The 26,102-nt window shown below is 36.5% G+C and overlaps 1 protein-coding gene across 3 annotated transcripts; it reads left to right on the top strand.

Moving 5' to 3' along the window:
- The first annotated feature begins 6,280 nt into the window (after positions 1–6,280).
- egfl7 (EGF-like-domain, multiple 7) lies at positions 6,281–25,136 on the top strand. 3 transcript variants are annotated; one of them, XM_067377043.1, is made up of 9 exons: positions 6,281–6,440; positions 12,891–13,058; positions 14,197–14,322; positions 14,403–14,515; positions 16,117–16,212; positions 16,293–16,484; positions 22,446–22,522; positions 24,349–24,523; positions 24,614–25,136. In XM_067377043.1, the coding sequence occupies exons 2-9, from the start codon at positions 12,979–12,981 to the stop codon at positions 24,631–24,633; spliced, it is 879 nt and encodes a 292-aa protein (XP_067233144.1). In that variant the 5' UTR covers positions 6,281–6,440; positions 12,891–12,978; the 3' UTR covers positions 24,634–25,136. The 3 variants fall into 3 exon arrangements, with proteins under 3 accessions (XP_067233144.1, XP_067233143.1, XP_067233145.1); XM_067377042.1 differs by having other exon boundaries at positions 12,887–13,058; positions 24,614–25,135; XM_067377044.1 differs by lacking the exon at positions 6,281–6,440 and adding an exon at positions 7,010–7,254 and having other exon boundaries at positions 12,887–13,058.
- Positions 25,137–26,102: the final 966 nt, after the last annotated feature.

Genomic DNA, 26,102 nt, shown 5'->3' with positions numbered 1-26,102 from the left:
ATGGTGTTTGAGAACGTTTAGGTCAGCATGACTCTAGGATTTTCAGTATTCATAGCCTACTTTTGTGTGTGTGTGATGGTTCTTTCTCTGTAGGAAACTCCTGTCAGCACTGAAGTGATTTGAGGGTTACTTCACATTTTCCACCCAACTTCAAAATCACTGTGTTTGTGTGTGAGTGAGAAACACTTAATTATCTTTCTGTTGAACAAATCAACACAGATCAGCACATAATGTTTTTGTATTGTGCAACACACATGCATTTAGCAAGATGTCTGTACGTGTATAAATTTGGCTATACTTGCAAAGGCCGAATTGTTAAAAACTTCCTTGAAAAACTGGACTTTTGAAGTGCTCCAAATGAAATGCACATATTGGCATTTACAGCTTGGTTCCCCCCCACCCCATGTGCGTGTGTATGTGCATGTATATATGAGGAGTTAAATTGCAAAAGCCTCAAAGTGCCATCTGAAATTTTCTAAAATGATCATTTTTATCAGGCTCCCAGGTTTAGGTTCACTAATTTCACTTTAATGGCAATCAATAAGTCATTTTCATTTCCATTAAAGTGAAATAATTGAACATAAACATGTGAGCCTGATAAAAATGATAATTTTAAAAAATTTCAGATGGCACTTAGAGGCTTTTGCATCTGAAGTCTTATATATATATATATATATATGTATGTATGTATATACACTGGCAGCACAAACTGAAAGCACCTTAAGACTTTAAACACATTCACACACTGTGCACCTCATGAAATCACACATCCAGGGTGTGAGGTTCATTAAAAACATGTCAGAGCTGACACTATGTGTGCCTTTCTGTCAGCAGAACTATTAACTAAAATAACACGCATGCCCTCACACCTGGGGTGAATTATGGTAATACATAACATACATCATCAACCCAAATACACATATGTGGATATCATTTGTAAAACTGAATAAAATGAATGACATTACAGGTCTTGTCAAGCAGATATTTACATAACAACACTGATGAACCTCTGATTGGTTCCTTATGGAACTCACAACAGCGCAGACAGCCAATAATCTGTGAGAATTTCCATTGAGATGATATGCTTGACCTCTGATTCGCTGTGTCAGCACCTGAGCTGCAGTAACACGCATGAATGAAAACTGAGCAGCCAAACACCAAACATATGTCTGGAATGACACACACTACCTATATTTGAAAGCAACTTATGTGGAGTTAGTAAGATTTTGTAATGTTTTTAAAAGAAGTCTCTTATAAGGCTGCATTTATCTGATAAAAATACAGTAACCGTAAGATTATGAAATATTATTACAATTGAAAATAACTTTTCTATATCTGAACATATTTTGTAATTTAATTTGTTCCTATGTTGTCAAAGCTGAAGTCTTCAGTGTCACATGATCCTTCAGAAATCAGTCTAATTTGCTGCTCAAGAAACATTTCTCATTATTCTCAATGTTGAAAACAGTTGTGCTTAATAGTTTTGTGGTGTTCATCATATTTTGATGGTTAAATCAAACTTGTAGGGTCATTACAAAAACAATTATCCTCTTCCGGACATCCCTTTTGGCCATTACTGTACCCAAGGGAAGAAAACTGAATTAAACATGCAACACAGAGAGATCATGTGACAACAATTCAGCATACCATCTAAACACTTCTATACTAAGTCCTGTTTTATATGGTATTTAGTAGGCAGTATAGGCAGCGTATATAGGCACTATAGTATAAACTGCAGTAAGCATGATTCTGAACAAGGGAAAGAGTTCAAAAACCACACGCTCGCCGCTGATGGAAAAAGAGTGTGTGTGTGTGTGGTCCTGGCAAACCCTATACATTAGTGGGGACAAAATGTACAGACAAGGATGGCAATACCAGAAATCTTTGACCTGGTGGGGACATTTTTGGTCCCCTGAGGAAAAAAGCTTATAAATTCTGAGTGTACACTGCAGTATAAAAATCATTACATTTATGGAAAGTCCCGATAAGACATGGAAACCCGAAGTGTAAGTGTGTGTGTATTCAAGAGAGCCAGTGTCCAAACATTATTCAGCGTCTCAAATGTCCAGGAGTCAATGTGAGTTCAGGAACAGCAGACACATGTTCTTCTCTATTAAACTAAGTTTATTTCCCTTTTCTTTTCTCCATCTTTCATTTTCTACCGTCCTCTCCCAGAGGACCATTACTCAGATTTAAATAATGAAGTTTAAGATTCAGTATTAACTTTGTCTCCTAAAAATCAACTAAATGTGTTGACATTTTTTACCTTTTGTCACCAGCTTCACCTTTTACTACAGTTAATGAATGGCATTCTCAGTCATGCTGGGTGACTGACAGCTTCTGACATTGAGGAAAGTTCTCCATTCCTCTCTGCAAATCAAAGCTGAGACAGATATTGAGGTCATAATCTGCCCAGATGACTAAAGTATTATAAGTGTATTTTAGATTTGTGTGTGTATGGCTGCTGTTCCACTGCTTCCCTCAGCACAGAAGAATTTGGTTTCTACAATGAATGAGCCAATTTGACATCTTTCCACAAACACACATGTAAAACCATATGTGCCATCATACACACACACACACTGTTCTCTTTTCCAGCAGTGACGTGACAGCAAGTTCTTGTTTGTTTCTGTCCGACAGACTGTGCAAAACTGCTGAATCCTGGAGAATATTTAAAGTTTAGTTATTTCACTCAAAAATGAAAATTCTGTCATTAATTATTCACCCTCATGTCATTCCAAACCCGTAAGACTTTCGTTCATCTTCAGAACACAAATGAAGATCTTTTTGATGAAATCTGAGCACTTTCTGTCCCTCCATACAGTGTGGTTGTGACCCTGCTCCATTTGCATTACAGTAGTGTGTACTGTAATTTCATTAATATCATGAAATTTTGGTCAATAAAGACGTTCAATATGCTGTACAGTTTTTTTTTTTAATTCAGTTTGGTATGTTTGCACAAAGCTTACAGTCAAAAATACTAACTTTATAATTGTAAATTATAAATAATTTCTAATTTCAGTTTAATTTCCATGTTAAATAAACTTAAATATGTCAGTACACTTAAGTTAAGTGAAATTGGTAACACTTTATTTTCCAGTGCCATAGTTACTACATGTACTTACTATAATAATAACAAGAACAGTAAATTAACTACAAGTAACTAAGCCTAAACCAAACCCTAACCAAACTGTAACTCTATAGTAAGTACATGTACTTATTTAATATTACTCAGTACTTATTTGAGCAATTACCATGTAACTACGGCACTGTAAAATAAAGTGTAACCGTGAACTTACTTGTTTAAGTACACTATATAAACACCAAGTTAAGTGACCTTAATTGTTTAAGTACACTATATAAACACCAAGTTTGGTGAACTTCATTTAAGTACAGTCAATGTGAGCACCAAGTTAAGTGAACTCCATTACTCAATTGAATTGAGGGAACGAGTTTAATCAATTAAGTTCAGTCAACTTATTAGTGTTTTCAGTGTAGACAGCTACGCAACTGACACTTTGAAGCTTCAAAAAGTTCCTAAAGAAATCGTAAAACTAATCCATATGAATTAAACGATTGTCCAAATTATAAATCCCTTTATATGATGAACTGAATTCTCCACAGAAATATGAAGCAGCACAAACTGTTTTCAACATTGATAATCAGAAATGTTTCTTGAGCAGCAAATCATCATACTAGAATGATTTCTGAAGGATCATGTGACACTGAAGACTGGATTAATGATGCTGAAAATTCAGCTTTGATGAATAGAAAGTTTAAAAGAACAGCATTTATTTGAAATAGAAAACATTATAAATGTCTTTACTGTCACTTTTGATCAATTTATTGCTGAATAAAAGTATTAAATTCTTTAAAAAAAACACTGAGTTTTGAATGGTAGTGTTGATAGATAGAATATATTTGATTAAATAATTTAAATAAATATTTAATTAATGATACACTGACTAGTTTAATAAAATTAATTGCAAATAACAGTATAGCCAGCGCTATCTCACGACCAAATCGTACGTATTTTACGAGGTGGTCGATTCGTACGAATTCATAAGTTTTTTGCTAAATTGTATGTATTATACAAGTTGCCAAATCCATATGAATTCATACGAATGACCTACCCCTAACCCCCGCCCCTAAATCTACCCGTCACTGGGGTTTAGACAAATCACATGAATTTGTACGAGTGAGGTCATACGAATCCGACTTAGCCACCTTGTAAAATACATACGAATGTCTGTGAGATCAGGTTGGTAGCTATATTTAAATGAGCTAAGAAAAGACCTCAAATGAAGATCACTGAAAGACAAAAAAGTGGAATTCTGACAAAAATGGGCCATTATCTGTTGTTTTTACAATTAACCACAGTAAATGAAGAGGTTATATGAACAGCCCTGGTGAGCATCTGCAGCATGATCATACTGAACATTAAAGGAATACTCCACTTTTTTTGAAAATTTTCCAGTTTTACCGTTTTCAAATCCATTCAGCCGATCTCTGGGTCTGGCGGTACCATTTTTAGCATAGCTTAGCATAGTTCATTGAATCTGATTAGACCGTTAGCATCTCGCTCAAAAATGACCAAAGAGTTTCGATATTTTTCCTATTTAAAACTTGACTCTTCTGTAGTTACATTGTGTACTAAGACTGACGGAAAATAAAAAGTTATGATTTTCTAGGCCGATATGGCTAGGAACTATACTCTCATTCCGGCCTAATAATCAAGGAACTTTGCTGCCGAACCATGAATGCAGCAGGCGCAATGATATTATCGCAGTGTCTCTCACAAATGTCTCCATGGTTGCAAGGCACGCTCCCTATGCAAGCAGGGGGTCACAAGCGTTGCGTAATATCATTGCGCCTGCTGCACTAATGGTTCGGCAGCAAAGTTCCTTGATTATTACGCCGGAATGAGAGTATAGTTCCTTGCCATATCGGCCTAGAAAATCACAACTTTTAATTTTCCGTAGGTCTTAGTACACGATGTAACTACAGAAGTGTCAAGTTTTAAATAGGAAAAATATCGAAACTCTTTGGTCATTTTTGAGCGAGATGCTAACGGTCTAATCAGATTCAATGAACTATGCTAAGCTATGCTAAAAGTGGTACCACCAGACCCGAAGATCGGCTGAATGGATTCAAAAACGGTAAAACTTAACTGTTTAACTCTAAAACTTTCAAAAAAGTGGAGTGTTCCTTTAAAACCACGAGAGATCTTTCTCTTCAGCTCTCACTCTCTAAATCCCCGTCCGCCACTTTCCCGCCCTGCTCTCACGTTGACGCAGGACTCTTTCCTTTAAGTTCTTACTCTCATTGTTCACTGTGACCCAAAGCACAATCTTCCACTTCCACACACTTCCTGCTTCCTGATTCACAGGAAGCGCTGTGCAGAGCCATTTCCTCTGCTTATTTGGCTTAATATATTCAGAATCAGAGTCTTTCATTCTCTAACACACACAAGAGAATAATGTGGATCAAATAAAAGCTGAAATCATTTTAATAGTCTAATGTTGCTCTAATTCCCTATAAACCTAAAGCATTACAGTGTCAGTGTCAGGACTGGAAGCATTGCTACTATAGACCTCTTTTCTGGACTGATTTAATCTGATGGTTCAAATCCCCAAACCATAACTCATAACCCCCACCCACATCCATATAACCAGCCTGAAAGGAATAGCCCGCTCAAAAATGGAAATGGCGTCATCATTTACTCACCACACTAGTGACTCCCTTTCTTCTGAGGAACAAAACAGGTGAAATCGAGTAGAATCAAGGGGATTTTGTGGGAAATTATGTGCTCAAGCTCCAAAACAACAACAAAAGAGCTTCATATATTAGCCAAAATGACTTGTGTGTTCTCTGAAGCCATTCAATATAGCTTTGTGTGAGAAATGAAGATTTTTGGATTATATGTAATCAACAAAAGTCATTTTAAGAGTCAGATTAGATAAAAATTGCTCTTTGAGGTGACACCTGCACCGTTTCACTTCAATTTTTTGGGTAAATAATCCTTATATTCCTAAATTGAAATCACAGGGCCAAACAGATCATCACAGTGTGTTTGCGGTCCTAGATAGAGGCATGATTAACGTATACGGACTTGAGGGGCATGAGGGGAGTGTTTGTGCAGGCCAGAGGGGTTTATCAGCTCCAAACACTTGCAGGATTTCCGGTTTGGGATTGTCCGTCCAATTCCTGAGTTCCACAGGAAGCGCGGAATAAAAAGCAGGAGAAAAACGCCCAAAAGCATCTCATTCCTCGCCAGTCGGATCACGGGGAGCATCGAGACGTCGACCACACCGTGCTCTTTATCAGACAGAAGAAGAGTTTATAAGAAATGGTGACGATGGAGAAGCGCGTCAGAGCGCGCGACAGGTGGATCGAATGGCCTCGAGCTCAGCGCGAGATCACGTGATTTTATTAACTGGGTGAGTGTGTGAACATTATTTACATTGGCATGGAGATGTTCAGTAATAAGGCATTAAATATTATAAACAGAGTATTCACAATCAAATAAGGATATTCAAATTTCTCGACATAACTTTTTGAATGGACGACGATTTAAAATGAAAATGCAACGTGTTCTGTCTTTATAGCAAAACTTTATAATAATTAATTGTATATAATGATGATGAAAATCATGAAGAAAAAAACGGTCACGTGTTTCCAAACTTTTTAGGCTATTAATGTACTGATTTATTAACAGCAAGTAGGCCTATTGCATATACTGCACGTTAAACATAAAGGGTTATAGCTTTATTGCGTTTCCCTGCGTTTTTTTTTTTGCGTTTATTTTTGTATTTCTCGGTGTGTGACCCGGTAAACTGAGCTGCTGCGGGTGAATTCCAGCAGCGATGACGTCACGCGGAGCCAGGGTCTCCCGTGAGCTCTTGCGTGAGTGTTTCTCCCGGGACGTCCCGGTGAAGGAGGGGCAGTAGTGGTGTGGTTACCCCCCTGCAAGCTTTGACAGTTGTGAGAGAACTCAGAGTGTGCAAAAAAAAAAAAAAAAAAAACCTCCTAAACACGGAGAGCTGAGCTCTCGGGAAGCGCGCGCAGGAGTCTCGTGCCAGTGCAACTTTGGGCACACATGCATGTTTTTGGACTATTTATGAGATTATTTCACGTCTGTCCTCTGAGTTTGGTGGGAAACTTCGTTTTTGGGACGCGCTGGGGGACCACTCTCTTTCTATCCCGTTTTACATCCACGCACGAGCGGTTAATCTCGTGAACAGGAGTAATCCAGTGAGTCATTGTACAAAATCAAATATATATTTTAAATTGTTTATGTAAATTCATGCATGCATCATGCATTTCTTTACTGTCTATATGCTCATGCAACGGCTTAGTACAGGTCATTGTGTGTGTGTGTGTGTGTGTGTGTGTGTGTTACTATAATTTTTATTAGATGAGACTTGAACTGGATCAACACTGGAATCTGTGAATGGTCGCAAATAATGTATGAAAACAGCGCCGCCTGCTGGTCGTTTACCGTTAAAGCGGCCAGACCGCGAACTATACACTAAAAAAAGGTTGGGTTGAAAATGTACTAACCCAGCGGTTGGGTTAAATGTTTGCCAAACGTGCTGGATAGTTTTATTTAACTCAACTATTGTTTAAAAATTACTGTATTGCTTGTTTAAAATGAACCAAATTATGTTGAAAATTAACATTTATTAATATGTTTAATGAATAATAATTAAACAATAAACATTTATCAAATTGCTTATTAATAAATGTTCACCTTTTGATTATTATTGTTGCCTCTATGGGTCTGATTTTTAATTTCCAACCTATTTTAGGTTCATTTTAAGTCAGCCATATAGTCATTTTTAAACAATATTGGGTTAAATAGAACTGCACAGACATTTAACATTTAACCCAACCGCTGGGTTAAATCAACCCAGTCACTGTCTATCTTCAACCCAACTTGGGTTGTTTTTAACCCAGCATTTTTTAGAGCATACTTACACACCTTGCTGATTTATTTAGCATGCATACTGTGAATAGTTTGCATAAAATATTCAGATAACTTAGCCAAAATGCTTGATCTTCAGTTTCCAGTGTGATGGATGAAGGTAACTGCTTTTTAAAATGGAATACTAGATAGCTGCATACTGTGCAGTAGGGTTTTTTTTTAAGCGCCAACACAGTTTTAAACTAATATGTCAAATTTATCATCACTAGACATCCCTTACTGAATTAATTTTAGTGATAACACTGTAGCAAACTACTTTTATAAATGCATATTGCATGATATATTTTTGCATTATTGCTACTTTTTAAGCAATAGTATGCAGTATATACTGCACATTAAGCAGTATTCTAGCATTCCATTCCAAATATAAACATGCACACTAAAGGCTGGCCCTCCGTTAGTCTTAACAGCTTCCGCTTCTAATTAGTGCCATTATTTGTGATTATATGCAGTGATGTGGATCTAAATGTCGGTGTGTGTTGACATACAGTGTTTTACGTTCACTTTGAGGCTTTTTTGGGGTTTGGCATTGTGTTTAAACGTACATTTTGCACTTATATGTACTATGCTTTGCAATTCAATGATTACTGTTGGGCAGAAAGTGCTGAAAGTTTGCACCATAATATCTACTTTATTGTCATTAACCATAACTAATAGATGATTATCTTCGCTTAACATCACGAGCAAGTAAACTATAGTTTGTTTTTGATGTTTAACGCATGTGACCGCTCAGAGACTGTGAGTCAGAGATCTGGCAGCATTTATATAAGACACGTGGTAAGTGTTTACATATGAGGGCAATCAGATAAATTATGAGAGACGCACACGTATATACTTTCTGTAACTCAAACAGTCTGCAGGTATATGGACCTGTAGGAACCATTAAGTGTTTGGCAGGAGATTTGTATGAAAGTCATCCAGAAGTCCTAAATCAGTTTACTGCCTCATTGTGGTGTCAAATGTTCTGCGGTGGGTCCTCCGACTCAAACTGCCGACACTGAGAACGTTATCTGAATCACAATCCTTAGGTTGTGATTTCAAAGCTCACCAGCTGCTGTAGAGGGGCTCAGTGCTGTGGAAAGTGTTGTTATCTTAACAAATCTGATATTAACAACCAGACACACATACAGAAACACGGTAACACACCTGAGATGTTGAATCACACACGATTAGCCAGTTGTACACACCATTACTGGCAGTTCACTTGAATTTCTGTGCGAATGTTGCTAAGCTAACAACACATGCTCAAAAAATATTGGGTTAAAGGATTGAAAGTTTTTTTATTCAATTTGTTACTGAATGAAACAAGTTTATTCATAACTGATATTTCTCTTGCTTTGCTCACCATCTTGGGTGGAATTTATTTCACCACTGAATGTTCTGGGATTGTCTCTTGCATAAATTGTACATGTGATTCTTTTGTCAAAATGGTGTATCTTAGATTAGGAGACAGGGAAATTATGGTTGTGTCCCAAATGATGCACTATCCACCATGTACTTATGCACTCATCTGTGTAGGGTATGAAGTTTATAAGGTTATTTTGTCATTCACAATCAGTCTTTCAGCCCCTCTTGTTTGTTAGCGCATATTACAAGGCTTGTGGTGAACAATTAATCCATGCAAGTTAATACACAGAAAAAAATAGTTTGTCGCGGTAATCTTTAATCAAAATCTGAAAAGTTACTTCCAGTCTGGAATGGCGTTCCTTCTCTGATAACATCAGTTTGATGGCTTGGGTTGAAAACGCTTAAACCACTCCCCTCCAACCGTTAGTCTGCTATGAGCGAGAGACGGAGAGGAGGAGCGCTAAAGTAAAACCCTGCCCTCTATTCAATATTCCGTTTCACTTGGAAATACGTCACAACACTGGAGAAAAGACATTTGCAACTTCCGGTTCATGTGGACTTTAAAGCTGTGACCAGGGTTGCCAGGTTTTCACAACAAAACCTGCCCGATTGCTATTCAAAACTAGCCCAAAACTAGCCCAATTGCTTTTCGGGGGGCGGTCCACGTTTTTGGCTGGGTTCCCCTGGTAAAATTCACTTTCCAGGGGCTAAATATCATGTTATTTGGTGTCGCTTCAACCCGTGGATATGAAAAACTACAGTGTTAAAGTAGACAATTCTGCGACAATACTGCAGACTTGGCAACACTGGCTGTGACCGTTGAGTGCATGAAGTGTCCAACATTCAACACTTTTCAGTGTGAACATGTGACTCCTGTTCGAACCACCCGCTCTAAGTGGGACTCGAACCCAGGTACGCCGGCATGGGAGTCGGGTGCTCTAACAAGGGGGGTAAAGAGTGCAGTTTCTAGCGTCAGTCACTAGAGTGCCTCTTGAGATCAGGACAGTGAAGTTTACACGTACAGCTCTTACCGACCAATGTCTGTTACAAACACGCTACTCTCACTATTTATAGGTACTACAAAACGAAATAGAATAGTGCATAAGTACACAAATTGGGACTAGGGCTGACCGATATATCGCATGCGATTGTCACACTCATTTCATCAGTAAAGCCGGTTCCCTGATTACCGGTGAATCGCCATCACCTGCTTTCAACTGGGGCGGCATTTAATAGACAGAGCCATAGATCACTGACAAGCTACGCAATATTACGTTCATATCGCAGATGAATCGCCTTCGATAATGAACGCGATATTGCGTGGCTTGTCAGTGATCTATGGCTCTGTCTATTAAATGCCGCTCCATTTGAAAGCAGGTGATGGTGATTTAGCGGCAATCAGGGAACCGGCTTTACTGACGAAATGCGCATGATAATCACATGCGATTTATCGGTCAGCCCTAATTGGGACACACCCTATGTGACCTTTACTGTATGTTAGCTTGTTGTTAAGTTAATGACAATGTAATGTTGTCAAAAGTACCGACCGTGATACAGAGTTGGTACTGACATTTTAAAAATATGATGGGAGCATTTTAAAACACAGAAGTGTTTGAATTTGAAAGCATTTTGAAAGCGGGAACGGGAGTGTTTTGAAAGCAATGCTCCCGTGTGTATCTGTGTAAGTGCGTCATTGGTGTCTATTTACAACATGTTTTTGAAGCGTTGATCATTGTAGTCAATCACAGACAGATTTGATGAGCACATGAACACAATGGCCAATCAGAGGTGTTTTTACTAATCCACTCAACAGCGCTCAAAGCGTCACATTTAAAATTAAAAATTTCTGCACCGACTTGGTTTCACGTTCGGTAGGCCTGCTTTTGACAACACTAAATTACAAATAAAGATGTACTGCAGTACTTTAATCTTATTAGTCACATTTGGACAATATCTTTTTTTCTTTTAAACCCAAAAATATAACTTTTAAAAATAACTTGCTCCATCACTGAGGTAAATCAAAAAACATTTAGTACCAGATCCAGTTTTAACAGTCAAAATCATTACGCATAGATCAGGGATAAGATGGGTCATTAATCTCCAGAAAATATGAGATGAGAGCTCGTTTAAAGTGCTTCTTACACAAACACACATGCACAATCATCTTCACAGCCTCTTGTGTCACTATTAGTGAGGACACTGCATAGACATCCACTGATTTTATATCAGGTTAATTATATTTTCTATGGTCTAACCCAAGCTCTACCCCTAATACATTTTTTTTAATAGATTTATAAGCCTTTTTAATTAGTGAGGCCCAGTAAAATGGCCTCGCTGGTCGGATGTCATACTGTTTCACTATATAAGTGAGGATATCTGGCCCTCCAAGCCTGTACACACACATACTCAGGTGTGGTAGGTATAATAGCTGAGGCTTTAGGCTTGTTGTCAAAAGCTCTCTAGGGAACACTGAGACCTGTTTTACACCGCGCTCTAAACCTGAACTCATTAAACCAGCAATAACCTAATGATTACTGTAAGCTGTTCAAGATGAGAGAACACACGTGTGTGTACATGCGCATACAAGTTACAATGAACTTCAGGAAGAGAAATGACTTTTAATATAGTTGGCTTTGTAAAGTCTCATTTTCATCTGAAACTGATTTGTTCATGTGTGTGTGTGTGTGGTGGGACGACATGCTAAACGCTGTTTCAGTAATCAATGCCATGTTTTTAATAACATGTTCTTCTTAAAATAATGTTTAACCTGAAATCTCCATGTTATAGATGGAAACACAGAAATGTGGCTTCATTACACCCAAATGAAAATGAAACCACATAGCTGCGTTATGAGTTATGATCTGATTTTAAATCGTCAGTACTGTTATAAAGCATGTGTGTGTTTTTAAGTAAACACACGTTTCTTAGAGCCATGCTTGATTCAATCAGCTGTGATTTGTAACAAATGCACTACATAATGATGATTAATTTTCTGCCTTTAAAAGTGCATTAACTCTCTAATGTTTTAACATGAAACAGGTCATAACTGTGTGCTTATGGGAAATGGTTACAAACTGCATGTTTTAATTCATAATGTCTATCTGAAGAACAGTTCTGTGTGCTGTATGTACAGTATGATGGGATCCAGCTGTTCAGTAAGGAAGTATAGCAGAAATAACATTTCGTAAAGACTAGTTCAGTGCTCTCTAGGCAAAGATCTTAGATAAAGACAATACCATACTCTGTGGGCATTTTCATCTTAAATGTCATAACATTTATTATATTTATTGATTTTTTTTATTTTCATATGTTATTGCTATTATTATACAGTATATTATTTTTATTATATATTATTTAATTATATGTTATTGCTACTGTACCTTTAAGACTCTAATCAATCAATCTATCTATCTATCTATCTATCTATCTATCTATCTATCTATCTATCTATCTATCTATCTATCTATCTATCTATCTATCTATCTATCTATCTATCTATCTATCTATCTATCTATCTATCTATCTATCTATCTATCTATCTATCTATCTCAGGTAGCTGAGACAGACACACCTGAAAGTCTCTCTTCCTGCTGTCAGACACACCCGAGAGAGAGAGAGAGCGACAGATAGACAGAGAGAGAGACATGTACACAGCAGTCCTGCTCTCCTCCTCTCTGTTTCTCCTGCATGTGACCTGCACACCTCAGATTCACGGTCCCCACGGGTAACGGCTCACATACATACATACACACAGTAGTGACTTTGTCTGAAATCGAATACTTCCCTACTATTTAGTAGGTGAAAAACAGTACGCCAAAAGAGTAGTATGTCAGAAAACATTCAAAAATTCCCCGGAAGACCAACTACTGTACTTCTACCGAGATTCTGATAGACATTTGGTAGACACTTTACTGTCCCATGAGGCCATGGGAGGGGATTTATGAAAGGAAGTGAAGTGACACAACTGAAGCTGGAAGGTCACATGACAGTAACAACATAGCAGATGTAGTGTGTCTGAATTTCATTCATACTACCCATATTCACTCTATATAGAACATACTTTATAGAACGGTCGTGAAGTAAATTCAAATGTAGTACTTAGTACATGATTTTAAACGCAGCAGTAGTGTCAGGAAGTGTCAATTCACTTGCTCTTGGGCCTCAGTGGGGTCATGGGTCATTATAAGGTTAAAGGTCAATGCATATAATAGCAGCTAATTACATCAGTCAGTCATGTCCAGTTAGAACTGATGGACAGCAAGCTTTTGATACACAAACAACAATGCAAATGTCTTTCCCAGCATTATATTCAACACACATTCATATAATATAATATAATATAATATAAAATAATAATATTATAATATAATATTAAAAAAATTATAATAATTTTGAGTCAAGATATGATTACACAAGCTATACACATACACATTTCACAATATTTATAAATAATCTAAATAATAAAAAATATATATACAGTGTATATATATATATATATATATATATATATATATATATATATATATATATATATATATATATATATATATATATATATATATTATTTTTAGTTTTCAACTAAAAATAATAAAAAATGTTTCTTAAGCAGCAAATCAGCATATTAGAATGATTTCTGAAGGATCATGTGACACAGAAGACTGGAGTAATGATGCTGAAAATTCAGCTTTGATCACAGGACTAAATTGCATTTTAGTATTTTCAATTGTAATAATAATATAAAATATTCCTGTTTTTACTCTGTTTTGATCAAATAATGCAGCCTTGGTGAGCATAAACTTTCTGACCCCAAACTTTTGAATGATAATGTAAATATAAGCAATATTTGTGTGTGTGTGTTTCAGGAGGAGAGTGTGTGTTGGAGATGCGTGGAGTCGCCGTGTGTCCTACAGCACAGAGTCGTTCCTTCAGCCTGTACACAAACCTTACATCACCATGTGCCAAAACCACCGCATGTGTAGCACGTACAAGTAAGAACACACAAAACACAAGAAATATATATATTATACTGCATAATGTACCATATTTGACTGGACTATGTGTTTTACAGGACAATCTACAGGGTTTCTTACAGGCAGGTGAGCAGAGCAGCTCCTAATGTACACATCTACCCAGAATGCTGTCCGGGATGGCGACGTATACATTCACACAGCTGTAACCAAGGTAAATGGAGGTCTACAAGCAGGGCCTAAAATTAACATTTGCCAAGCGTCAAATGCGAGTAAAAATTTGATGCAGAGTATATGAAACAGTGTCAATCGGCTGGTAACTTTTTTTACGAATTCTTCTAACAATGCAATATTGTGAGAACATGAACAACATTCGGGGCAGATGACGGGCCAGTGCTGCGTTGCATGAAAGTTTAATTGCAAGAAAGGGAACTCAATTTATTACTCGCACACTGTGTGGGAAGTTTTCTGTGAGCAAACATTCTAAGCGAGCGCCCAGAAATCTGCATCTCAGACCGCGTGCGAATACTGAATTGAGCTCTCTTTCACGTCTTCTTGCGCTTGAACAGACATATTCAAAGAAAAGTATGTCAAAATGCCAGTCTTGGCAGACTCTAAGTCAGTTATGACTTAACTGAATGTAAACAGTTGAGGAGGAAAACGCATGTGTAACAGTATATTGGATCCGTGCATTAGCTCTTAAAGTGACAGCAGCCTAATATTCCAGCTGCTGTCTGTATTTTTAATGTTAATCAAACAACAAAAGACAAAGCTCTAGACTGAATAACTTTTGCAACTTGTAATGTTTCATGGCTGGTACAAAATGTTTAAAGGGGACCTATAATGCCCTGTTCACAAGATGTAATGTAAGTCCCTGGTGTCCCCAGAATGTGTCTGAAGTTTCAGCTCAAAATCCCCCACAGATCATTTATTATAGCTTGTCAAATTTGCCCCTATTTGGGTGTGAGCAAAAACACGCCGCTTTTGTGTGTCCCTTTAAATGCAAATAAGCTGCTGCTCCCTGCCCCCTTTCCAGGAGAAGGCGGAGCTTTAACAGCTCACGCTTCGGTTGCTCAACAACAACAAAACTGGAGAATCTCACGCAGCCAAAATGAGGATTGTCAGTAACGTGTTCAGCCTTACGTTGTTCAAACTGGAGTCGACACTGATGGAGAGACTCAATAAGAAGTTACAAATTTTAGAATGAAACTGGATGTTTCTAAATGGCTAGTGGATAAATTTATGTAGTTGCTGTGGAGTTGATTCAACTCATCAACTAGCATGTGCCATCATGTTAATCTTTCGTACAAATCCAGCATTGAATTGACCGTCGTTTGTGAAGCAGTCCGGTGTTAAATGACGGCATGGTGACAACTCTCTACTACAACAACTCTTCCTCTTCTCTAAAGCAGCCCAACATGGCCTCACCCCTTTTTGTGTGTTCTCAGGGGCAGGGTTTTCCCAGGAAGAAGCTTGTTGTAGTCCCTACCAGCCATTTGTTGTAGTACTTAAAAAGTGATTTCTGTAAAAGAAAATATTTGAATATTTGAATTGAACTTTGAACGTCATAACTTTGCAGATGTTGTTTATGCTCAAACAGCAACATTACACACTAACTAAAGTTAAAAAAGTGAAATCATAATCAAGGACCGCTTTAAGGCCGGTAAATTTCACCAGCAATTGGCAAGTGTGGCAAAAAGTTAGTTTTAGGCCCTATCTACAAGTCATGTTGGTTAACGTGAGCTCTGAATGTGTTTTCGCATTTGGATTCATACATGCGTATGTGTGTGTATTTCCATTCATCTCTCTCTGTAGCGGTGTGTGAGCAGTCTTGTGCAAATGGAGGGTCGTGTATAAGGCCTAATCACTGTGCATGTCTGAAAGGATGGACAGGACGGTACTGTCAAATAGGTACTCACAAACACACACTAACGTTCATTTACAGTTATGTTCATGGCGCAAGACTTTTAAAAGATGTCTTTCTTTTTCAGATGTGGATGAGTGTAAAGAAGGTCATCGCTGCTCACAGAAGTGTGTGAATACGCTGGGGAGTTATCGGTGTGTGTGTCAGGAGGGATTCAGTCTGGCTGAAGATGAAATAACGTGTTTAAGAACTCCTTCCCCCTCCCCGCCGCCCGTCGCTCCTCCAAAACCAGACGGTCGCTCATCCAGTAGCGATGCTGGTAAGACAAGACGTGTATATGCATTATAATCAGCCGCAGACATACTGATGTTGAAACCCATCATCCACACTGGCTTAACACTCAAACTCAGAGTATCAGATACAAGAACCATGAATCTCCAGACAGATACCAGTCAAACTTTCGAATACATTTCAGAATAAATAGTAAGATTATCAAATATATATATATATATAATATATTAATTGCTCCCCAGTTTGCTTATTTCTAATACACACTAAAATTATGTACTTTTTTGTAATGACATCAGGACAAACTACACATATTTTTGAGTTTGGAAGCATTGGGCCACATGACTATATCTTAAAATTTCATTGCAATACCACAGAACCCTGTTCGCATCTATCTAAATTCATTAGTTTATAATTCATTATAAGTTCATACATTTATAAACTACTATGGCAGTCACATTCCAGACCACTTTTCTGCAACTGAAAATGTGGGAAAAGAACGGTTTCAGATTCCCCTTTTCCATTGCACAAGGGGTTGTGGGCAATATTAACCAATAAAGCATGCACAGATGCATACTTCACAAATCCACTAGAAATCCCAGCACTTTTTGCATACTGCTTGCAAAGTACTATGAATAAAGACACTCTTGCATACTATTTAGGAAGAAAAGTACACAAGCGTTTTGAAAACAAAACATGTGAAAATGGGCTTAATTGGTAATACAATTAAGCTGTATCAGTATGTCATTATGGATAAGGTTGGGCTACTGTACTGCAGTATATAAGTGTGTTTCCCCTCTAGCGCCCCCTGCAGGTGGAACCCTGACCAGCCTCACGGTTCATTATTACTTTTGGTACGCGCTATGCCACTCTCAACTCGTACCGTGAGTAATAGTGCACTGTGACTGGTGACCACAGCGACAACATACTGGCCAACCACAAACCTGGACCACATCCGTCTGCCTCCACACAGCAATAAAAGACCACCTGCCCAACCATGGTTTCTTTAAAAATACGAGCCTCGGCTGCAATGGCTCTCATTGACCTTATTTGTTAAGAGCAAATCACTCCACAGATATGTTGTCTTTTATTTCTTTAACACACTTTAAAAAATTATTTTCATACATTTTTTTCTTTTGTCAAATCAACTTAGATCATTAATGTACAACCGGAATTCCGTAAAAGTTGGGACATTTTTTAAATTTTAGTAAAATGAAATCTGTGAAAAAAGATTGTGGAAAACAATGTTGCTCAATGTCAAATTGCAAAGGCTTAGTGAAGAAAAAAATCTCAGCGTGTAATGGACAAGGCCGGAGACCTTTATTGGATGCCCGTGGTCTTCGGGGCCCTCAGACGACACTGCATCACTCATCGGCATGATTGTGTCAATGACATTACTAAATGGGCCCAGGAATACTTCCAGAAATCATTGTCGGTAAACACAATCCGCCGTGCCATCTGCAGATGCCAACTAAAGCTCAATCATGCAAAAAGGAAGCCACATGTGAACATGGTCCAGAATCGCCATCGTGTCCTGTGGGCACGATTTAAAATGGACTGTTTCAAAGTGGAAAAATGATCTATGGTCAGATGAGTCCAAATTTGATATTCTTGTTGGAAATCACGGACGCCATATCCTCCGGGCTAAAGATGAGGAAGACCTATCAGCGTGTTATCAGTGTTCAGTTCAAAAGCCAGCATCTCTGATGGTATGGGGGTGCATACGGTATGGTATGGATGTTTTGGAAGGCACTATGAATGCTGAAAGGTCTATAAAGGTTTTAGAGCAACATATGCTCCCCTCCAGACGACATCTATTTCAGGGAAGGCCTTGTGTATTTCAGCAGGACAATGCAAAACCACATACTGCAGCTATTACAACAGCTTGGCGTCGTCGTATAGTCTGGTGCTGAATTGGACTGCCTGCTGTCCAGATCTTTCACCTATAGAGGAAAAAATATGTCAAAGAGGACCACAAACTCTTCAGCAGCTGGAAACCTATATCAGGCAAGAATGGGGCCAAATTTCCAACACCAAAACTCCAGAAACTCATAATCTCGATGCTTAGATGTCTTCAAACTGTTTTGAAAAGAAGAGGAGATGCTACACCATGGTAAACATTACCCCGTCCCAACTATTTTGAGACCTGTAGCAGGCATCAAATTTGATGTGAGCTCATTTTGTGGATAAAAGTGTCAAATTTCTCAGTTTAAACATTTGTTATGTTATCAATGTTCTATTGTGAATAAAATATTGGCTCATGTGATTTGAAAGTCTTTCATTTTATTCATTTTTAAAAAACCTCCCAACTTTTCTGGAATTCGGGAACTCAAATTTTTAAGGCAACCAGGTAACTTACTTTTTTATGTTAAACCAACAATTCTTTTTTACAGTGTATGAGAACCTACTGAACATCATACTCTCCCTTTGTCTGTCTCTATATTATGCCAAAACTTAGCTTGTGTCTTTGTTGGCAGCGTCTCGCTCTTCTCCCCTCTTTTCCTTTGTTTCTTCATCTTTTCTCTCCCTACACTATTTCATATCTGTCTATGATTTAAAATAACAGCAAGAACAGAACCTCCTCTGGCCCTAAATAGTAATGTTATCTGTTTCCAAGCGACAGGCTAAAATAATCGCCACTCGTTCTGATTGTTGGCTGGAGCTCAAACACACATTCCTGGAGTTTGCTCAGTAGAAGAGAGCAGTACATTTTTAAATCTGAACAATAATGTCTGAATCCAGGCAGCTGAAAGCTAGTAGTAAAGTAATCTAATGTAAACCAGGGTTTGTTGAAAACCTTGTCTCTATGGGAAAGCTTAATTTCTTTATTTATTTTTAGATATATAAGGAAAAATATTTCAAAGTAAACCTTTAAGTGACCTCACACGCTAGTTTCTCTGTTCCCACGCTGGTCAAGCCTCAGTGTTGTTGAGTTTGACCCCGATCCACCCGGAGTCATCGACATCTGTCTGGTGGGACGTCCACTGGGACTCAAGGTGCAGAAGCTCAGTTTACTCTAAACCTGTCACCAGCAAGAGTAGTTCCCTTATAAACATGTAGCATGGTAAACACAGTTTACACCAAATATGTTGCTTGCTACAGTTACTGTCAAAATTAACTAAAAAATTTAATTAATAAATAAAAACATATTTTACAGTTTAAACATAATAATAATTCATATAAATATTATTTATTTACACTATAATAAAATGAGATGTCTTTCAAATAGTGTAAGCATTTTTATTATTATTATATATATATTTTTTTCATTTTATTTAATTTTTTAGAGTAGAGTAGTTTGCTTACACTTAAACATTTAGCTTGGTAACCACAGTTTACACCAATATTTAATTATTTATAAATTATAATAATGATTAAAAATGAACAAACAACATTTATTTATTTATAAATTAAACATTACTGATTTACTTGCACTTTTCTGTCTATAATTTGACTCTCTTGTACCAGTGTTATTTTAGTATTATTTATACAATATTGTTGTTTTTATTAATATTTTTAATTAGCTTTTTTAAAATTTCCTTTTAGTTTAAATTTGAGTAATTATGTTTTTGTGTGCTTTTGTCATTTTTATCCTTTTGAAATATTACTATTTAAAACTTCATTTTTATTAAAAATATTGTTTTTAATAAAGTATTAATTATTTAAACTGATAATTATAATTTCTAATTTAAGAGTTTAAACTAATAATTATAATTAATATTAATATTAATTAAGCTATAATAATATGAGATGTCTTTCAAACAGTGTAAGCATTTTTTATTATCATTTTTTTAAATTTATCAAAATTATTAAAAAATTATCAAAATTAAAATTAATGTAAAAATTATCAAATTAATGTAATAAAAATATATAAATAACAAAGTATAAAGAGTATTTATAAAAAGTATAAAGTCTTTTTTATTTGATCTTTTTTATTTTATTTTTTGATGACAGTGATAGCTAATTCCAGATGATTACAGTTTTTCCATCCATTGTTGTGCATTTCTACGACTTGCTGATTTAGCATATTTTGCATTTTGACTTAAAATGTTATTTTATTTAAATCTAAAGGATCAGAGAAAGACAAAAACAGAGAGAGAGCCCTGATCTCTAGTTATAAAGTCATTTTGACCTCATCAGCAACTTTGTTGAGTTTATGGGGCCCAAAGTCCCTGAAACCTTGAGTTTAAAACTACATTAGTGTCATCAGATTGCTGAATGTTTAGCTGTATGATGATGGTGATTGTGCTTTTAAGGAGGCTGAATACGATTTGTAGCTGCTGTGTCTCTGTTTTCGCTTTGGCTCAGTTCGCAGCTCGCATTCCAGATCTATCAAACTCAGACTGCTGGGGGTCACTGTTTTCCCTCACACAAATCACACACACAAAGCTTCTCTCGCTCTCTCCCACGTGTCTTCATAACACACACATCTGGGACAGATTGACTGAGCTTCAGTGTGCGTGTGTGTCTGTAGAACCAGCCAAATCAAACGCTGAGGAAAATGTGTGTGTGTGTGTGTGTGTGTGTGTGTGTGTGTGTGTGTGTGACCCATTGACTAGTTTTTAGATTGATAGAGCACACAACCTAAAACATTCAGAACAACAGCCAAGGGGCTGGACTTACTGGGCTAATCTCTGATGTGATTGGGTCTTAATCACATCTGTTTACATAAGAACCAATCACAGTCATCGGTTACCCCTTACTGTGATGAAATATGACCTGAATTCATGTACTGTGGAGTGCAAAAGTCTGAGAACACTGTTCATTTTCAGGTTAAAATTTTAAAAATCCCTAAGTTGTAGATTTTTTTAAAATCATTTTAAGCAAAAAGATACTGTGTGATGTAACCTGAAGAAATGTTTCAGATTCTGCACTCTTTCTAGGTCACAATAAACTAATGACATGTGACTCTTGGCAAAGATGGTCGGATGTCCCTGCTTCCACTGAAGCTCAAGATGCTCTTTTGGACATCTCAAATTATGCTGTAAAATAATATTTTGGTCATCAGATTTTCTTCAGGCCAATCTGAATGCTGCTGTCATAAAAGAAAAAAATGGAATACAAAACGGCACATAAAAAAAGAATAAATACATTATTTATTTAATAAATAAATATTTTTAATTTAATAAATAATTTAAAAATATTTTTTTAAAAATGTATAAAAAATATTTTATTTAATAAATAATTTAATAATTTAAATACTTAAATAATTTTAAAATAAACGAAATAATGTAATAAAAGAAATAAAAATAAACAGCAAATAAAATAAAATATATAATATGTGTAATAAATAATTGAGTAAATAATACATTATTTAATAAATAAATTTTATAAATAAAATACTTTAGTTAATAAATAAAATAATGTAATAAAAGAAATGAAAAAACAAATAAACAGCAAATAAATTAAATACATAATTTGTTTGATAAATAATGTAATAAATAAAATACATTATTTATTTATAAGTTATTAAATAAATAATTAAAAATATATAGAACACTAAAATAAACATTAAAATTTTACTCAAACCACTATGCAGATAATATAATTTATGTTAAAAACAAAGAACAAAGAACAAAAATATTCACTAGTGGTCTCAGACTTTTGGACCCGACTGCATAAGTATTTGCATCATATTCTTGCCAAACCTCAAACTTCCCTCCTTTGTCACCCCCTCTGCTCATTCTCTCTTTCTATATTTATTTACGTCTGTCTTTCTATTCTTCTGAGGTCTTTGGTCTGCTCTGGGAGCGCTTCGGATATTAATCATGGATTCAAGCAAGCAGAGAACATTCAGAAATATAACATAAAACATTGCTTTCTGGAAGTGTGTTTGCATGTTGTCTGAATAAAAGCATTATTTATGTTCAAAGCCTGGATCTTAAAACATCACAAATAGGGTTTTAATGAAGACTGAATGTCAGTGTGTGTGTGTGTGGTCCATCTATAATGTGTGTGTGTGTGTGTGTGTGTATTTCTTTTGTTCTTAAAGGTGGAGGTTTGGGATTGGTGGAGAACGTTACCGAAGAAGTTCAGATGCTTAAAAACAGAGTGGAGCTCCTTGAGCAGGTCAGAAACACACACACACACACACACACACACACACACACACACACACACACACACACACACACACACACACACACACACACACACTCACCCTCAGGACACATCCTACTTCAAACGACAGGAAACTGTAGCATGTTTGCCAAGAGAGGTTATTGGTTCAAAGCCTCGCTAATGGTTTAATTAAAAGCAGTAGTCAACCTCACACATCACAGGTTCTGAAAAATAACACACAGATACAGGTCTTAACCATCTTTGTTGGTGGAAAGAGTGTGTTTGGCAGATATTGCTTGTAAAGAATAGTTTGTTTTTGTTTAGTCAGTGCCACAGAGGAATTAAATAGTCACATTAATAACAGCATTAGTTGTCAGAAAAAAAGTTATATTAATTTCAGTGCTTTTAAATATTCCGTTTTCAGCTCAGCACTTCCAAAAGGTTTATGTATAATTTAAAGTCATTTAAAAATGTTAATAAATACGTTAGCAGTCAATAACCTCACTAAATTAAGATATAAGCAAAACAATATTCACATACTGCAAAGTATGTACTGTTAAAACTTTAAAAAGGTATGCATTATGTAAGGATAAAACAGAAGTTTAAAACATTAATATGCATATTAAATTTCATGTTCCTTATTTGGTGACATGCAGTTTTCACCTCAAATGTATTTTGTAATGATAATAATATATTTTGATGATAAAATATAGAATATGCTGCTGCAGGCATCAGTCAAGGCTACTGCCAAAACATGAACATAAATACAGTGAATATGAATAGGTTACAAGCTGCTGAAAGGAAAGTAAGGAGAACCCTATAGCCGATCTAGGCAGGTGGTGCTGGGGAAGGTGGAGGGCAAATTCCCATGGCGCAATGCACTGAGTTGTGCTGGTTCAGAGCAGAAATAAATGGGTTTCGTAGATAGAACAAGCAGATTGATTGATCAGACAGACTGCCCAAAGCAACTGGCTTTTTAGGGAACCAATCAGCTTCTTGGAAGAGTTTCATGATGTACATGTATATTAAGGGTGCGACGAGATCTTGTGCCTCGTGCAGAGGTTTCTTGTTGAGATGAAAAGCTGTTTTGAGATATTGCCATGACAGCTTGTGAGGGTGAAATTAGGATAGAACATGCCACCGCTACATTTAAATTACGCCTACACTTTAATTCAGTTGGATAACGGTCACTACAATCCCATCCAGCTCATCCAACATGAGCTGCAGAGTCGTATGTAGTGCAGCAGGAATCACTGATCACGTGACGAGATGACTGACAAGACCATGGCGGAGGATTCGTTGCGCAACAGTTGCCTAAGCATCTGACAGATGTTTTATCTTGTATTAGACATCTTGTAATTGTCTTGTCATCAATTTGTGGAAAGGAGTTCAGTTCTGAGGTCTGAAGAGACTCACATGAAATCATACAGGAGAGAAACCAGTCCGTTTACAACCGTTTACAGTGTTTGAGTATTGTTGTCTTTTACTGCATATGATTTTTAAGACTCAGAAAATAGAACTGATGTTCATTACATTACAAGATGATTAGTTAAAACATTTCAAATGCACCCGCAGACTGTTTTTCTAGTCACGCATTTCGTCATTGAGGGTTTCTTAAAAATACAGTATATATAATATATATATATGAAATATTTTAAACGAACTAAGATCAATAAATGCTGTAGAAGTATTTTTCATTTCTAGTTTAACTAACTGTAGTTAACTAATGTCAACAAATAAAACCTTATTCTCATATTTGCTATTTGTTTAATGTTTAGTCATAATTTCAATGTCCTCAAATGTAAGAATACCTTCCTCTCTGTGTGTGTGTGTAGAAACTAGAGATGGTTCTGGCTCCCTTTACCACACTCTTCCCCTTGGATGGTGTGGGAGACAGTAACAGCTTCCTGCCTGAGAGGACCAACTTCCTGTCGCATTCTCTGCAGCAACTAGACCGTATCGACTCGCTCAGCGAGCAGGTCGGATTCCTGGAGGAGCGTATTGGAGCCTGTAAGCATATATTTAAGTGTATGAAACTTATCTGTACAATCCGTTTCAATAGATAAAATAAGAAAAACATCTTATGTGTGTTTTTATTAGGTGCTTGCCAGGAAAACTAGATGATCATTTAAAGATGGGCTGGATCCAAGTGAAACCAATATCTGGTGTCTAAATGAACAACTGCCGCACTGATCAAAGAGTCTGAACAATTTTAACATGTTCAATCCACTTAAAGAGCATGTAGAGAAGCACAATTTCAAACCCACAAACTTCTGTTTGGCCAAAATGGCGTTTTATGGAGGATGACCGGGTGCTTAGAATGATTCATAATGTTTTTCAATGTATTTCTCTCATTTAATCTTGGTGTAAGTGCAGCTGTATGGTCTCTCCATGGGTAAGTTTGGGTCAGGAGATATGTAAATTTATATATTTATAATTCCATGTTCTTCTCCTGAGTATTTCTATTGGGAAAAAAAAATACAAAATTGTATTTTCTTTTTTAAAATATCATTTTTTTTTTTATGTTTACATTTTTTAAATAAAATTGCTTAAACTTTGAGTGTTTGAGTTTGTTGTTCGCAAAGTTTACAGTTTGTATAAAATTTTGTACTGTATATAGTTTGGAGAAAAAAAAGTTCCAGAAGTTTTCTTAAAGGTGCCCTAGATTCAAAAATTGAATTTATCTTGGCATAGTTGAATAACAAGAGTTCAGTACTTGGAAAAGACATACACTGAGTTTCAAACTCCATTGTTTCCTCCTTCTTATATAAATCTCATTTGTTTAAAAGACCAGGAACAGAATCTCAACATATCTCAAGAACAGGCGAATCTCAACATAACACCGACTGTTACGTAACAGTCGGGGTGTACGCCCTCAATATTTGCATATGCCAGCCCATGTTCAAGGCATTAGACAAGGGCAGAACGTCTGGATGAGCACAGCTGAATCATCAGACTAGGTAAGCAAGCAAGAACAATAGCGAAAAATGGCAGATGGAGCAATAATAACTGACATGATCCATGATATCATGATATTTTTAGTGATATTTGTGAATTGCCTTTCTAAATGTTTTGTTAGCATGTTGCTAATGTACTGTTAAATGTGGTTAAAGTTACCATCGTTTATTACTGTATTCACGGAGACAAGAGCCGTCGCTATTTTCATTTTGCAGTCTGTATAATTCATAAACACAACTTCATTCTTTATAAATCTCTCCAACAGTGTAGCATTAGCCGTTAGCCACGCAGCATAGCCTCAAACTCATTCAGAATCAAATGTAAACATCCAAATAAATACTATACTTACATGATCCGATGCATGCACGCAGCATGCTTGACGAACATCTTGTAAAGATCCATTTTGAGGGTTATATTAGCTGTGTGAAATTTGTGTTTGCTGTTTAAGGCAAGCGCGGGCTCCGGGGCAGGGAGTGCAAGGATTTAAAGGGGCCGCAGCCTGAATTGGTGCATAGTTAATGATGCCCAAAATAGGCAGTTAAAAAAAATGAATTAAAAAAAATCTATGGGGTATTTTGAGCTGAAACTTCACAGACACATTCAGGGGACACCTTAGACTTATATTACATCT

This window comes from Chanodichthys erythropterus, chromosome 22 (assembly GCF_024489055.1).
Source record: "Chanodichthys erythropterus isolate Z2021 chromosome 22, ASM2448905v1, whole genome shotgun sequence".
Taxonomy (NCBI): Eukaryota; Metazoa; Chordata; class Actinopteri; order Cypriniformes; family Xenocyprididae; genus Chanodichthys; species Chanodichthys erythropterus.
The sequence above is the reverse complement of the archived record's forward strand: the minus strand, read 5'-3'. Positions and strand labels throughout refer to the sequence as shown.